Genomic DNA, 16,725 nt, shown 5'->3' with positions numbered 1-16,725 from the left:
TTTGATTTTCCTCTTAATACAGCTCGATGATGGAGTTGGTTTAGTAGGAAACTGGCACACAGTTAGAGTTCCTGGAAGTGAGAATGAGCTCCACCTAACGGAACTGGAACCATCCAGTCTTTATGAAGTCTTGATGGTAGCAAGAAGTGCAGCAGGTGAAGGACAGCCTGCCATGCTTACCTTCCGAACTAGCAAAGGTAATAGGGCTGATCTCTGCTTTCAGAAGAATGGAATAACTGGATGTTATTTTACTAGCAATTAGCTAAGTCTATGTTGCATGATACTTACATAGGAGACCCTTATCATGGGATAGTTTTCCCCTCATATGAAAATTTTAAATTGTTCTAGTATAGCAGTGTGACAGGGAGGTGGCTTTTGAGGAAAGGTAAGTTGTTAGTGTGTGTGCATATATGTATGTATCAGAACATATCAGAACTTTGTAATGAATTTCAGCAAGTAATCCCTAGGAGTTAATTTTGGATTTTGACCTACATACTATTTGGTACCAATAAACTTTTCAGTTGTTAAAATAACCAATTTCATTTTTTCTAATTTTGAAATTTTGACATATTGCTTCTTGGGCATTTTTCAGAGGCTGTTTGATAACAGATTTTAATTTCTAGAATTAAAAGGATTATTCTATGAAAACAAAACTGAATTAGTATTGAGACTTAATTAGTCATGAACCTTCATTGAATGGGTTGCTATGAGACTTAGTCATTGCATATTATTTTTTCCAACTATAAAGTAAGATTATTTTGTGGATTAATGATCATAAAATCAGAGATTGAGAGTTGAAAGGAACCTTAAAGGCCATCTAATTCAACTCCTCATTTTACAGGCAAGGAAATTGAGTCCCAGAGGAGTTAAGTAACTTGCCCAAGGTTACATAAGTAGTAAGTGGTAGGAAACATATTAACTTTCTTTTATTATTACCAAAGGACCTCAAACTGTGTAAATCAAAATCAAATTACATGAGCTAAAAATTAAAATTGATTAAAACTATACATTTAGTAAAAGATAAAAATTTGTATACACATAATTCAATTAGAATTTTCCAGAATTGCTTTCTTTGAGCTAATGATATTTTTCATAAACTTGATAGAGAGAACATCGTCATCAAAAAACACACAGGCCTCCTCTCCACCAGTGGGCATTCCCAAACATCCTATTGTTTCGGAGGGAACCAATAGCAACTTTGGAGTGGTGCTTACAGATCCCTCCAGGCATAGTGGAGGTAAAAATTAAATGTTTTTATATTTCTATTCATTTTATATTAAAGTGAGCTATCTTATTAACTGATTTCTTTCAACATAATCTTTTGTTTGTTTTATGATGTTCAAGTTGTGCTACATTATCACTTTCTGTCTTCCAAGTTCTGTTTTTTCCTTTGGGTTATTACATTGTTGTACACAGTTGTTAGTAACTGTTTGCCTTGTGTAGTGTTCAAGTGAATTATATATAAAAATCTCACAGGTTATCCAATTTTCAAAACTCATAGAAACAGATTTTATGGCTATTATTTGGAAAAGGGAAAAAATTTGGAAATTGGAAATTTGCATCCAGTTTATACAGTAAACGGTCCTCTTAATGCCTCTGTTCTTTTCTTTTCAGAGATGTGTTCTTAGTTATCATCTCTGGAATATGTTCTCTACTATGATAGAATTTAGCATTTGCCCTAAGACATCCCATGTTTGAGACTAGTCCTGTTTTGACTATTCCTGTATTTAGTATTTTACTATTCCCTGTTATGACCCCTGTGAGAGGCATAAGATTTCTGTACTTACCTATGCAAGTTTGCAAAGCTTTCATCTGTATTCTTTCTAATCTCCTTTGGACCGATCGTCCATACAATATGTAAACTTTCACAATTTTGATTCTGCCCTCTAGAATTTAACTGCTTCTCTAGTAACAAGTTTCTCTTTGTTCATTTGCTGTTACTTTTGGCACAGTAACCTAATGAAAGGCTTTAGCTGTATGAAAAACTTTACTGTCTGTCTATACCTAAGAAGAATTCCCTGAATTCAAAGCTATCATCTGAATGTATTCCCTATCCTATTTATTCAAATGTAGTTTTTAGGCATCTTTGGGCATGGTATTGTTAGAATGTATTTTTGCTTTGTATTTTCTTTAATAGTTTGTTTATCTGTTTTGTAGTTATTCCTAGATAGGCTTTAGTCATATATATGTTAATATAATGAAAGTCAGATGTTTACTATAAAATATCAGATTTACTAACAGAGTTTTATTCATTTTCTGTTCCCATTGCTTTCTAATTTGAAGTGAGTCCAGTAAGTATTGAGGAAATTTGCCTGCTTGATTTTGTTCTTTTTTCATACTTTAAGCAATTTATGGAATAAGTAGTACTCTATAAGTATCCATATGTTAAGGTGGAATATCTCTCAAGAAAATGTTAACATACATCATTTTGTGGTTTTTACCAATCCATGTGTTTTCTTAGACTATCACCTCTGTATATTTGTAGGATGCTCTGTTAAGTCAGCAAATTTGTCTGCACAGCACTATGGTGGTAGGTGCTCTAACAGAAATTTATTCACTGTATACTTTTTTTTCAGGTAGATTAAGGAAAATAATATATTTAATGACTTATATCCAAATTACCACCATTTGACATTAGGAGCCAAGTAGAAATTGCTGAATTTTAGCAAGTTTTGCCCATAAGCCCAAAATAACATGGTTATAATGATTATACCCTATCAGTTTTCCATTTATCAGAGAATACTTAATCTAGTTTATAGACAATTCACGACCTCTGATTCTTCTATTGTTTCTTGCCTTTAAGCATGTAGTTTCTTATTAGTAGCTTGAGTAGAGGTCAAGAAAGGAAGCAAGGTGAAACTTATTAATTTTACCATTGCTTGACAAACTGTGATAAAAGATTTGATGAGAGTAGAGGTTCAAAGTACTGAATAAAATGAGGTTTCTGGCTTATTTACATTATATAGACCTTCGTTTTTGTTACTGTGATTGTTCAAAAGTTGTTTGCCAATGTATTTTCTAGTTCCAGAAGCACCAGATCGACCTACTATCTCTACTGCCTCAGAGACTTCTGTGTATGTCACTTGGATTCCTCGGGCAAATGGAGGTTCTCCCATCACTGCCTTCAAGGTTGAATACAAAAGGATGAAGAACAGTGATTGGCTAGTGGCAGCTGAAGATATCCCTCCTTCCAAACTTTCTGTGGAAGTGCGTAGCTTAGAGCCAGGTACTTCTACCCAGATAACTCTGTTTCACAGCAGTTTTTTATATTTTTTTGGATTTGGGATGCATATTTTTAACAGAAAAAAATTGAATTTTCTTTGACTAAAATTGCTTGGTCCTGATGATGGCACACACTATTAATTGTAGTTAATGTTTGGTCCAGTGGAAACTTGTAAGCTATATTTAACACATTTGTCCTTTTTTAAGGCTTATTTTAGAGCTGTCCTGAGGCTGTCTAACAGAAACCAGGCAAACCTAGAGTAAATAAGACAGTAGCATAAGGAAATTTTTTTTTATGTTTAATAAGTTATACTTTGTCTAATGTTATCTGCTTGTGACTTTCTAAGCTATGTGTTCTTCCACAAGGCTCCACATACAAATTTAGAGTAATTGCTATCAACCATTACGGTGAGAGTTTTCGGAGCTCTGCATCTCGCCCTTATCAAGTAGCTGGATTTCCCAACCGCTTTTCCAACCGTCCAGTTGCTGGACCTCACATCACATATACAGAAGCTGTCAGTGATACTCAGATTATGTTGAAATGGACGGTGAGTAGCAGCATCTTCTCTTTAGCAAATTTTCCATTTTGGTTGTAGTTCTCTTGTGGTAACTCTGTTGTAGATAAGGAGGCCTTTGAATTTTTTACTGAGGGGAAACTGAGGCATAGCGCTTTTAAGTAGCTTTTTTTAAAAATCACATAGTAGAACTATGGCAGTACTGAAAATGAAATTACTTTCTGTTTGGCTCCCTTCCAAGTGCTCTGTTCATTACCATTTCATGGTTTAACAATTTGGAACCAGATGTACTTTTATGCTGTTGAGCTTAGCAGAGTGAATTGTTTTATTTTGCTTGTTATTTCAACCCTGCAGTAGGCTCTGCATTCTAAGCAGACTTCTTTTTTTCCATTTTAATCTAAAGTACAAGCTTGGTGATAGGAAGATAAAACCAGAAAGACATCACAATGAGTGAAAATGAAATTCCATAAATATGAAACTTCTATTTCATCTTTGCTGAGTCTTTCCTTCTGTTTTTTCAGTACATTCCTTCAAGCAATAATAACACACCTATCCAAGGATTCTATATCTATTACCGACCAACAGATAGTGATAATGACAGTGATTACAAGAGGGATGTTGTAGAAGGTAAGTCCTTTTAAGTCAGTGTTCTTTAGGCTAGAAAATCAAGAAAGACTTCTAAGGGGATTGTGGAGATGGGAGATGTATAACTGAGAAATATGAAAGCAGTTTTTTTTTCCCCTCTGACTGATTAAACTCAGTTTGTTAAAATGTTCCTAAGAGAGAAAGAAGTAAAAGTGGTTGGTTGGCATCTAAGGGTGCTCTATTCTGGCTTTGAGGTGGATTGACTTTCTATTCACAACTTATCAGTTTATTTTTGAATATTACAGGCTATTACTTCTCATTAGGATATGTTGGCCCTTTAAAAGAGGAATTTGAATCCTACCAATGAAACTTGGGTGCAAAAGCATAAATTTGTTACTATTAAATCCTTAATTGTGTTCTATTAATCCATGATACACAGTAGTACATAGGAGGTCAACATGAGAAATGTTTCCTTCCATAAGACAGCAACCAATAGGACACTAGCTGGCTTCTGTTTCTAGATAGTATCTTTCCATTGTGCCCCATCGTAAACTTGCCCATTGTATGTCATTGCTCCTTTATTTTTCTGTCCTTGCTCTCTACTTAGAATTGACCAGAGATCAATGAGAAATATTTCTTAAAGGAACAAAAATAAATTAAATGTTTTGATCTTTTTTTCAACAGCATGGAATCTAGCCATCTTCAATGAGATAGTGACTGAGTCATTGTCATGTAATTTCTTTCAGAGAATTGAAACCTTCAAATTTGACTGGGATAAATGTTAATTAAGTCTTACATTTAGACTTGACAAAAGAATAGAGGAGACACATCGATAAATTCATGTAAAAAAGACCTGGCATGAGTGGTCTTGGTTAATCCTAAATTCAATTTAAGCTGAGAGTATGATACACCTGCTCAAAATAAAGCAAAACACTGATGCTATCTTAGGCTGCATTAATAGCTATAGAGTTTCCGTATTGAGAGAAGTGTGATAGCATCACTGAACCCTGTCTTCACTGGTCTTATTATATCTGGAGTGTGCATTCGGTCCTAGGTGCCAAATTTATGAGAGCTATTAAAAATGACAGTATTAGAATGTTAGAAATAGACTAGACCTTAATCATATGGGGGCTCCTTCTCTCTCTCTTTCTCTTTCTCTCTCTCTCAACAGATGAGGAAAATTAGGCCTAGAAAAGTACAGTGACTTGCCCAAAGTCATACACATCACTAGTAAGTGGCAGGGCACTCAGGGAGGGACCTTGATGGCAAAGATTCTAGATGTCTGGAAGAGGTCAAGGAACTAGAAAAAAGCAGCCTGGAAAAGATGACAAGAAAATGTAGTAGTTCTCTTTGGATATTTGAAGGTTTTGTGAAAAAACAAGCATGTGTTTCAGAGGACAGAACAAGTAATTTAGAAAGAGATCGTTTTCAGCTCAAAATAAGAAAGAACTTTCTAACATTGAGAAATGATTGGCATTGGGGAGTAAATTATCTCCCCTTCCCCAATTACATGTAAAAACAATTTTTTAATATTCATTTTTTAAAATTTTGAGTTCCAAATTCTCTCTCTTCCTACCCGCATTGAGAAGGCAAGCAATTTTATATAGATTATGTAGGTGTTGTCATGCAAAACATTTCCATATTAGTCATGTTGTGAAAGAAAATACAGACAAAAAAAAAACCCCATACAGAAAAATAAAGTAAACTATAGTATGCTTTGATCTTCATTCAGACTCCATCTTTCTCTGGAGGTGGATAGCATTTTTCATCATAAGTCCTTTCAAATTGTCTTGAATCTTTGTATTGCTGAGAATAGTTAAGCTATTCACAGTTGATTGTGGTATAAGATTGCTGTTACTGTGTACAGTGATCTCCTGGTTCTGCTCACTTCACTTTGCATCAATTCATGTAAGTCTTTCTGGGTTTTTCAGAAAATATCCTGCTCATTGTTTCTTATATCACAGTTTGTTCAGCCAGGGAATTGATTGTCTTACAGAGGAGTAAGCTTTCTGTCACTAGTAGTGTTCTTTTTATGGACGTACATCTGTCTGTCAGGGAAATTTTAGGAGATATTCTAGCTTTGGGAAGATTGGGTGATGTGACCTCTCAAGTCCCTCCTGACGGCTTCTCTGACATGTTAACTGTCCTAACAGATGGCTCATATCAGAAAACTTTCCTGAAGGATGACTTCTTGATATCAAACCACTCTACTTCTGCTTACCAAAAGAAAACCAAAAAACCCCTACATATCTAGTTCTCAAGAACTGTCAGCTACTTACTCTTCTCCCTTTAAGTGGGATGTATCAACTCTCTGGTATTTTAACAGTCATTTCAGTTTTTATCAGGCAAATTTCTTTCATTCAAATAAACCAGTAAATCCTTTTTCTGAGCTCTGAATATAGAGAATTAGTTTGCCCTCTTGAGTCTGAAATACCATAGAAGTCATTTTCCTAAAGTCTGTTTTAAATAAAAGAAAACTAAGAAGTTTCTAGTGCTGAAAAAATACTTATGCTATTGACTAGTTCTGTATGCTCAGTTCTAACTAGGACTTTGAATTTTTGCAGTCTTCCAAATCATGAATGTTGTTTGTAAATGTGTTATTTTTGCCTTATAGTACACAGAAATTGTTTATAAATGAAAGCCACTGAACAGTTAGATGTTTAAGTGGGCTTGAATGTGCTGTGAAATTTTTGCTTATTTCTGATTTTCAAGTTTATGCATTTGGAATTCCTTTTGTGGCACTTGGAAAACATTAGAGTTTGCTTAGTGCTCTCAAGACTAGGAGCTAAAGTTCCCCTTCCTCTTAGGTAAAGCTTTCTTTGAAATTAAACTTTAAGTCACTGATATTCTTTTAATCTAAAATTTTCAGACATTTGGAGAAAATCTAAAACTCAGTTGATTTTTAAAGCATACTGTAGGAGAACAACAATTAAATTCGTTAAATTATCCTTTCTTCCTGGTTAAGCTCTACATTTAAAACTGAAATTACTTTTCTAGGGTACTGGGGCATTTAAAAAACTTTGATGGGGGGGGCACATGTTTATTTTTATCTTGCCAGATTGATTTAAGTACCAAATAAAGCACTAATAGTTCTGAACCATGTGCTTAGTTTTTTACTCTCTGTTGTAAATCCTTAACTTTTATAAGTTATTCCTAACAAAGAATCATATTTTTTTTTTGCAAATGATGTGCTAGTTGGAATTAAACCCGTTAATGCATTTGTTTGTTCTGCAATTATCTAACATTAAAGAAAAGAATCTGTCTCATGCTTATATGCTGTGGAATTTCAGTTATCAGAGGATTCATAATGGCAATTGAATATTAACATTAAGTATAGTGAATGGCTTAAAATTCTTTTTCTAGATAATTCTATGTAGGAAGCACAGTTCTAAACTAATTCTATTTCCACTAGTGGTGTGAAATAGAAACCTCAAACCTGGTGTGATAATTACTCAGAAGAATGTTTATGGGGAGGTGGGATTTGGGCCAGGGTCAGAGACTTTAGAGGACAGAGAAGAGATGAGGAGGGTTTTGGAAAAATGTTGGCTTTTAGGAATGGGCCAGTTTCCAGCTTCAGCCAGTATTTAAGCAAATATTCTTTTGAGCCCTCTTACCATTTACAAATGGGGCATAGAATTATTTTTGAATGAACCTTTCAGCCTCTTAATTCTAAAGCAAGCAGATCCTAATCCTTTTAAAATGTGAATCTCTATCTGTGGAGAGTTTTGTTTGGTGATCTGGTAAGGGAAATTGTTTCCAGTTTGAAATATTTTTTGTCTCTGTTGAATTAAAAAGCATCCTGGGCCCTACCTATAATCTTAGTAGCTAGAGAGAAAGAGAGAGAGAGAGAGAGAGAGAGAGAGAGAGAGAGAGAGAGAGAGAGTGAGTGTGTATGTATGTACGTATGAGTATGTATGTGAGAGTGCACACATGAGTGTACTCACCCTTTAATTAATCCTTAAATCAGTAGGTGGTATAGTTGAGTTTCTAAGAAACAGTGGAAACTATTGGAAGAGGCATTTTCTGAGAGGGATTAAAAGTACTCAAACAGTTAATTAAACCCACCAAGAAGGGTCTCTATTTATTAAAATTTGTCACAAGTCCATGAAAGTAAAGATGGAGGGTGAGTTATACTGAAGTGCTCAGTTTAAGAGAGTTTCTAGATGAAGAGTTGGCGGTGAGCCAGTGATAACAAAATCATTCTATTAGCCATGCTTATTTGGTTTGGAGTCTCTGACTCAAGAGGCTGAAGAGAAACTGGGGGAAAAGAGCCTATCCTTTCCCTTAGTGGGATAATTTATTTGAGCATTATCATTCAGGAGATTGTATTTATTAAGAACCTGTTTGTAGCTCATCTTATGTGCCTGCAACTAATTGAAGATTTGAGAATTTAGTAAGATATTTTTACTTGCTCTGTGTAAGTTGTCATTTAAGGTAAAGAAGATTGATCTCACTTATTTGTATGCTTCCAGGTAGGGAGACAAACTAATACCTTTTTTTATGATTTAAGACTGAAATAAGAATTCAGAAAAATTAAATATTTACATGGCCCTGAGACTAACCTATAAGCATTTTAAAAAGTAATGTTAATATTTTCTGTGACCAAAGTACAAAGCTTGGCTTTTCTACAACCTAAGTTCAAAATCTAAGATCTCGACACCTCTTTTTGCTTTCAAAAAGTTAGAAATATTGTTAACTTTCTGAGATAGCAAGAAAATTATAAAAATCATTTATTAAATTCCCATCTTTTGTGCCCAAAGTAGATCTTTGTACACATTGTGTTAAATTAGCACAGTTCCCAAGAAATATTGATTAATAAATAATAATATTATCTCATCAACAGGATGGTTACAGCAGCTCTCAAAAACCACATAGACAGTATTGGAAGAGGGCATGTGACCTTTTTTGGTGGAGAGCATACCCACACTAACAGAAGCATAGATCTTAGAAGTATTGAAATAAGAAAATATATATTTCCTTTATATCATATGTACTTTGCAGGGTAGAACTAGGACCATTGGGAGGAAGTTAGCATGACAGTCTTAGGAAAAACTTCCTTATGATTAGAGCTGTCCAGATATAGAATGGGCTACCTCAGGAGGTGGTCATCTACCCCCATTGGAGGACTTTAAGCAGATGTTGTAGATAGGATTCACAATGTGCTTAGGAGTTGTTGTCGCCCTCTGAGGTTCCTTCCTGCTCTGTGATTGTGTACAAGGCTGATTTTTTAAAAATATCATTCCCTTTCAGGTTCAAAACAGTGGCATATGATTGGTCACCTGCAGCCAGAAACATCTTATGACATTAAAATGCAGTGCTTTAATGAGGGGGGAGAAAGTGAATTCAGCAATGTGATGATCTGTGAAACCAAAGGTGGGTAAGGTGCAGGGGGGTTTGTGCTTTCCTCTGAGGCAGCTAAACTTCCCAGTGTGAGAATCACTGACCCATGACCTTCTGGTAGCGAGGTGTGGCAAGAAAAGCATTGCTGTTGGGATGGGAGTCTTGCCTTTGATGTTCACTTTGTGATCCTGTGCATGTCACTTCATTATGTCTTGGTTTCCTCATCTATAAAATGATGATAATATGTGACCTACCCTATGGGGTTGTTATAAAGAAAGTGCTTTTGTAAACTTTAAAGTGCTCTTTAAGTCCAAGTTGTTAGAAGTCCTCAGTACTGTCAAGTTGGTCTTTTCAGCTCTGCCTGTGCATATAAATTCAGTGCCAAATAGCATCATCTTCAAAAACAAAGGATAATAATGCACAAATATATTGAACTATGGTTAAAAAAATGCATACACAGCTTTTGAGATCCATCTTTGTTTAAGTGCTTAGTATATATCAAGTTCTTGTTGAACATAGAGCCTTATGTTAGTCATTAAGGGAGATTAAAGAGAAATTCTTTTTTCAGGAAACTTGCAGTCTCCATCAGAGAAACAAAAGATGACAATGGCTTAAGAATAGTGATGGTATAATATGTCAGCAAGTATAAAATACACAGTAACGCCTCATTTATCTAGCAACAGCAGGCAATGGGGAGATTGACTTAACTGCATTTTGAAGTTGACATTACCCCTTTAAACACTCAAACTTTTCTAAATTTAGCTTTGAATGAAAATACTTTTTTTCCCTCAAAAGTTTTCTTTAATGATTTATGAAGATGAAGATATTTCTAGAATAGTATGTACTTCCTTACCCTCCTAAACATAGGAAACAGCCTTTTCTGCTTGTTTGATGCCTTCATTATGGATACCCAGTATCACACCTCACTATAATACAGTTATGCCCCAACCAGAGGTTTTGCAGTTTCATGTAGAGAGTGCCAGACTTGGAGTCAGAGATCTGGAGTCCAATCCGGCCTCTGACACCTAATCAGATTTATGACCTCAGACAAGTCACTGAGCTTACTGTAGTGGGAATTCCTTTCAGGTATGTGTTGAACTAGATGGCCTCTTGTAACTCTTAAATTCTGTGAAATTCTGTTTCCCCGTATGCAAACTGAGGATAGGAGTACTTGTAGCATCTGCATCCCAGTGCAGTTGTGAGGATCAAATTAGATGTGAAGGGCTTTGCAAACCTTAAAGCAATATGTGAATGTTTATTATTGTTGTCATTGCTGCCTTAGAAGATTGTCTGCAGTGATGAGAGGCTAACCGGCTTGCCTGTGATTACATAGACTTTATATGTCAGAAGTAAGACTTGAATTTAGGTTTATTTAGCCCACTGAAGTACCATCACTTTTTTTTTGAGCTGTTCCATACCTTCCTGTTTCTCTACTATCTTGCACATAGCTGAGGTAACAAGCGAAGTGAGGTATCAGTGTAGATCATATTGGATATATAAGTGCCTGATTTTATATACTTGGATGTTATCTTGAATTTAATAGGGACCATTTGTATCATTTCCTATTCCCACCCTTTCAAAGATGTATGAAAAATACTTGATATTTATACTGCTTTTTAAAACAAAATTTTAAAACACTATTTAATAGTGTTTTAATAGTGTTAATAGATATCCCAGAACTTCAGAGCATGAATAAATCTTTTACTTGTTTGGATTTTCTAGTTTGAACCATTACCTTCAGTTTAAAAATTGCATTCTGATAATTGCTCCTTCTCATCAGTTTTATCATCTAAACGCTATCTTTTAATATTAATGATATCATGGAAATACAAAATGTACATTCTGGGCCATTTTCAGATTAGTCTAGGTCAAACAGCAGTAAATTCTTTTTTCCTTAGTAGCAGTTTAAAAACTTGATATATTTTACCCATTTGGGAGATTTTTGTTTATTCAATGATTAATATCCTGTACTTAGAAAAGTTGGCCAAAACATGCTTATGATAGACCAGATATTTTTCTGCTCTTTTGATTTTCTTTTAAGTTTTGTAAGCTGAAGCTGTTCAGGATTAAAGTTGCCTTGAGATGTGAAATATTTAACTTTAAGCCCTGTCTGTGACTCATTGGTGGTCAGATCATCTCAATAACAAGAGTAAATAGGCTTGCATCCTACAAATCTTTTTCAATGAATAAATCATTTCATAGATACAGTATTCCCTCTGAGGCCATGCTTTCCATTGTTTTTATGTAGTGAAACGAGTTCCTGGAGCCTCGGAGTATCCTACCAAGGACTTGAGCACCCCTCCAAACTCTTTTGGAGGTGGAGGAAATATTGGCCCAGCACTGGGTCCTGCCCGGAGCAGTGATATGCTGTATCTGATCGTAGGCTGTGTGCTTGGAGTTATGGTGCTTATTCTCATGGTTTTCATTGCTATGTGCTTGTGGAAGAATCGACAGCAAAATACCATACAGAGTAAGTAATTCAAAAGTTACTCATCTCTTTTTCTGGAGAAGGATGAGCAGGAAAGTATTGTTGGAATAGATATTGACTTCTAACACTTTTACCACAGTATGTACGTGTCATGGTAGAAAACATAAATGTTTAAAGCTGTTCATTCAGAGTGGGTAACACTAATGATCTTAATGTTCTCACTTGCAAGCCAAAATAAGTAGGGCATTAAATTAAATTGCCTAGAAGAAATAAATGCTCTGATCAACAATATAAAACAAAGCCAAACAAAGTCAAAAGTTACCTGGCCCCCAAACAATTAACTGATTTAGTGCTGGGAAGTGCTGGCACTTTTAGACCACCAGGAGAAACAGTGAGGATGCCACAGCAGACTGTCTTAGTATTACAGATTTCATTGGTCAGCGCTATGGTAGAAAGGAAGGTGCTAGAGAGCTAAGTTACCATTGTCTGGATTGTCCAGCATTTAAAATCATATTGAATGGTACCCATAGTTGTTCATGAAGGTAAGGTTTTAGGGGATAACTAACCTAGTTCTGAACGGTTCTCCATGAAAATGTTACGGGCTAATTGATTATGTATAAAATAGTTAGATAGGTACCATTGTGAAACATAGATTCTAATCCTTTTTGCCCACTTCCTCCTTTTCCTTTTCAAGCTTTTAACTAAATGGGATGGCCAGGTCATACAGGAAATATCTTAATTTCAATTTCTTTGTCCTCAAGTAAAGGGAAATATTTAAAAAGGGAGGGGAGGCCCAGCAGGAGTATGTCCAGCAATGGCAGAAGTTGACACCAGCCAACTTCCATTTTCAATGAACCTTTCTTTTAATTTACAGCACAGAAAAACGTGACATTTGGCAGGGAGCATTTAATTAATAGGATGCCCCCATCCCCCTGCCCCATCATAAATTGTTGTAGATACAGCAGAATCATTTAGACATTTGAATGTACTCTGTGCTCCCTATAATGTTAATAAGTTTTCTGACTAGATTGATATGGGGGATGTGTGGGTGTTCAAGGAGGACTAGCATGTCTGGTATGAGGACTTGCTAAGCCTTTTTCAGGGCTGCCCATCCACCTTTGGTGTCCCCCTGGCACTCAAATCTCACTTGTGGCTTCAGGAAGCTGTAGCATGTGAAGTGACCACACCCTGGTAACCATCTCAGCAGATGGGCTAAACCAGGTTGAAGGTAACTGATGGACCACAAACCCGTCAGTGAATAAGGGGAGTGTCTACCACAAGTGTGTGAAGACTTTTCCCAGTGGAATGGGTGGATGAGAGCAGGTTATTCCAATGGCCATGAAGGCGACTAAAGCAGGTGCTGCGAAGTGCTTAGAACTTGGTCAGACATTGAAAATGCCAAGGTCATCCACTGTATCCCAAGCCATTGCCAGTCATCCTGACTTTTGTCTTGCCGCTAGACTTCAGTGACTTTAGAAGAGAGAATGAGTCTGATGACTCTGTGCAACTCTTCCTCCCTTAAATCCAGTTCAAGAGCAAGTCAAGATATCACCCTGTGATGTCATTGTTCCTCTTTGAAAATGAAGGATGAACAACAAAGCAGATTGATATGGCCGGATTAGTGTGAAATAGCATTTCCTTTTCATATATATATATATATATATGTGTGTGTGTGTGTGTGTGTGTGTATACATATATAATGTATTATGTATGTATATGTGTATGTATGCATAATATATACATATAATATACACACATACATATACACATATATTTTGTTAAATATTTCCTAATTATATGTAAAAAAAATTTAGCAATTTTAAAAAATTTTTAGTTTCAAATTCTCTTCTTCTCTCTTGCCCCTCCCCACACCTTGAGAAGGCAGGCAATATGATATCAATCATACATGTGAAGCCATGACATATTCCTTTTAAGACATACTAATAGGTTAGTGAAGGTTTTACAATGGTATTAATGCCATTGAAGGGTTTCTCAGAAACTAAATAATAGGTAATGCGATATTCAGATGTCATTCTTTCCAGAAAATATCTGCCTATCCATTTCTTCTGGTACATATGCCACTAGAAATTAGAATTATGTATCATTTTCTTTTTTAACTTATTTCTTTAACAAAGAGAAAAGGACAGTTCTCTCATCTTGGAATTTTTTGTCTTTTCTCTAAACTAGTTACAATAGTCAAGGAGGTAAGTAAATAGACTATTAGGAAATGGATAGATAACTTCTACCTGATATCTAATTTATAACTATAAAAGTGGTTTTTTTCCTTTTTTGAAAAAAAAGATTAATTTTCCAATTAATTTTTCCATTTAACAAGTATTTATTTTCTCTCCCTCCCATGCCTTCCCCCTCCCCATTGAACAATAAAAAAAGAAACAAAAAGAAAACCCTCATAACAAATATGCATAGTCAAATGAAATTAATTTTCACATTGGCCATACTCAGAAATGTATGTCTCATTCTGCATTTTAAGTCCATCAGCTGTCTGGCAGGATGTAGGCATCATGCTTCATCTTTAGTCCTCTGGAATCATGGGTTATCATTGCATTGATCAGAGCTCCTAAGGCTTTCAGAGTTTTTCTTCATAACTTTGTCATGTATAAGTTGTTTTCCTAGTTCTTCTGTCTTCACTCTGCATCAATTTATAGAAACTCTGAAACTGCCCATTTTGTAATTTCTTATGATTCAGTAATGTTCCATTATAGTCATATACCACAGTTTGTTCACTTATTTCGTAATAGGTGGACACATCTTTAGTTTTCATTTTTTGCTTCTTTGAATAAAGCTGCTACAATTTTTTTGTGTGTGTGACTATGCGTCCTTTTCCTCTTCATTTGTACTTGTTGAGTAGGGAGGGTCTGTTCTTAGTGGTCGTATTGCAAACTGAAAAGATATGTACATTTTTATGACTTTTGGGGTATTGTTCCAAATTGCTTTCCAGAATGGCTAGACTAATTCACAGTTCTACCAACAAAGTATTAATGTGCCTGTTTTCCCACAGCCCCTCTAATTTTGTCATTTTCCTCTTTTGTCATCCTTGCCAAACTCATGGGTGTGAGATAGAACCTCAGAGTACTCTTAATTTGCATTTCTTTAATTATTAGTGATTTGGAAGATTTTTTCATATGTTTATATGAATAGTTTGGATTTCTTCCTTTGAAAACTGCCTGTTGAAATATTTGACTATTTATTGGGGGATTCTAAAAGAGCTTTAGAATGCTTATTTTAAAATCTATTCCCTAAAAATAAAAAGTCTTTCTGCTGCATGCTAATTCATTACCAAATTGAAGTCTATGTGAATTTAAGCATCTTTTATCAATATATCTTTGAGTAGTTCCATACTCCAGAGTTTATGACTTTTTCTTTTGAGCCTTTTGTGTAATTCTTCTTTCCATCAAGAAACTCAAAGGTGATTCAAGAGGATTCAGAGCTGCTTCCACAGTATGTAATGGAAATAATAAACAGCGATGATTTTTTCAGAGTTTTGTCTCCCAAATAGTAGAGCTTTGAAGCAATAGCTTATAGAGTACTATTTATTTTTAAGATTTCCTTTGCATTCTTTTATTATGGGGAAATTAGATGCTAAGCAAATAATAGGTTAGTATTTGTATTCTAGGTCAATAGACAAATATTTATTGCGTCTGCCATGTGCTAGCATTGTGGATATAAGTAAAAAGAATGAAACCATCTTTTCTCACACAGAATTAACATTCTAGGGGAGAGGAAGCAAGTATATATGGAAATTTATACAGCATAAATATAAAATGAATAAATACAAATTCTGATTGGTTATTCAGTTTCATCGGTAAAACTTACTGATACCCCTTTCAGTGTCTTACTTTTTTTCCCCCCTCACATTTTCTTAACAGAATATGACCCACCAGGATACCTCTATCAGGGCTCAGATATTAATGGACCAGTGATGGAATACACCACTCTGCCTGGCACAAGCCGAATCAATGGCAGTGTCCATGGAAGCTTTATCAGCAATGGAACCCTCAGCAATGGCTGCCCACATCTCCACCATAAAATTCCCAATGGAGTCAATGGGATCATGAATGGGAATGTAAATGGAGGACATTACCCTGGACACAACTCCCTTACCAGAACTCATGTGGAATATGAGCATCCTCACCACTTAGTGAATGTAAGAGACTTTCTACTTATAAGAAAAAGCCTTCTGTGGACAGCGAGGTGCCAAGGTACAGAAAAAGGGTCAGCATTTCTTGCTTTTGACCATGAAAGCACTGCATGTTCCCTTGAGTGGAATGTACCATTGGCAGTATCTTGATCCAGGGTGGTCATTGTTTTCTCCTTTATAATTCTAGTTTTAGTTTTAAATTATTAGGTACAAGTTATTATGAGTTAATTTATTTGTATTTACTAATTAATGTTTAATGTAGAACAACTCTACAGAATAGATTTTGGAGTTTATTCTTAGTACTCAGCAAAAAATATTATTGGACACAGACCAGGCCAATAAACATGTTTCACTTATTTTTTCTCAATTCCTATTTAACATATTATCATGTCACACTCTTGAGTGACATCCATCTGTAAGGAAAGAAAGTTGGAAAGCTGCTTTCTTTTAGTGGTGTTTGATTTACTTTGGTATTA

General features: G+C 35.3%; 1 protein-coding gene across 2 annotated transcripts in view; it reads left to right on the top strand.

The window, feature by feature from the left end:
- CDON (cell adhesion associated, oncogene regulated) overlaps window positions 1-16,725 on the top strand; it is a 52,622-nt gene that overhangs the window by 15,293 nt on the left and 20,604 nt on the right. For both annotated transcript variants that reach the window (XM_036745834.1, XM_036745833.1), the window contains 8 exons: window positions 23-197; window positions 1,106-1,237; window positions 3,023-3,226; window positions 3,589-3,770; window positions 4,259-4,364; window positions 9,573-9,695; window positions 11,911-12,132; window positions 15,978-16,255. In XM_036745834.1, coding sequence (XP_036601729.1) covers window positions 23-197; window positions 1,106-1,237; window positions 3,023-3,226; window positions 3,589-3,770; window positions 4,259-4,364; window positions 9,573-9,695; window positions 11,911-12,132; window positions 15,978-16,255 — 1,422 coding nt within the window. The remainder of the gene's footprint in view (window positions 1-22; window positions 198-1,105; window positions 1,238-3,022; window positions 3,227-3,588; window positions 3,771-4,258; window positions 4,365-9,572; window positions 9,696-11,910; window positions 12,133-15,977; window positions 16,256-16,725) is intronic.

This window comes from Trichosurus vulpecula, chromosome 2, assembly GCF_011100635.1.
Source record: "Trichosurus vulpecula isolate mTriVul1 chromosome 2, mTriVul1.pri, whole genome shotgun sequence".
Classification (NCBI taxonomy): Eukaryota; Metazoa; Chordata; class Mammalia; order Diprotodontia; family Phalangeridae; genus Trichosurus; species Trichosurus vulpecula.
This window is presented reverse-complemented; position numbering and strand designations above follow the sequence as displayed.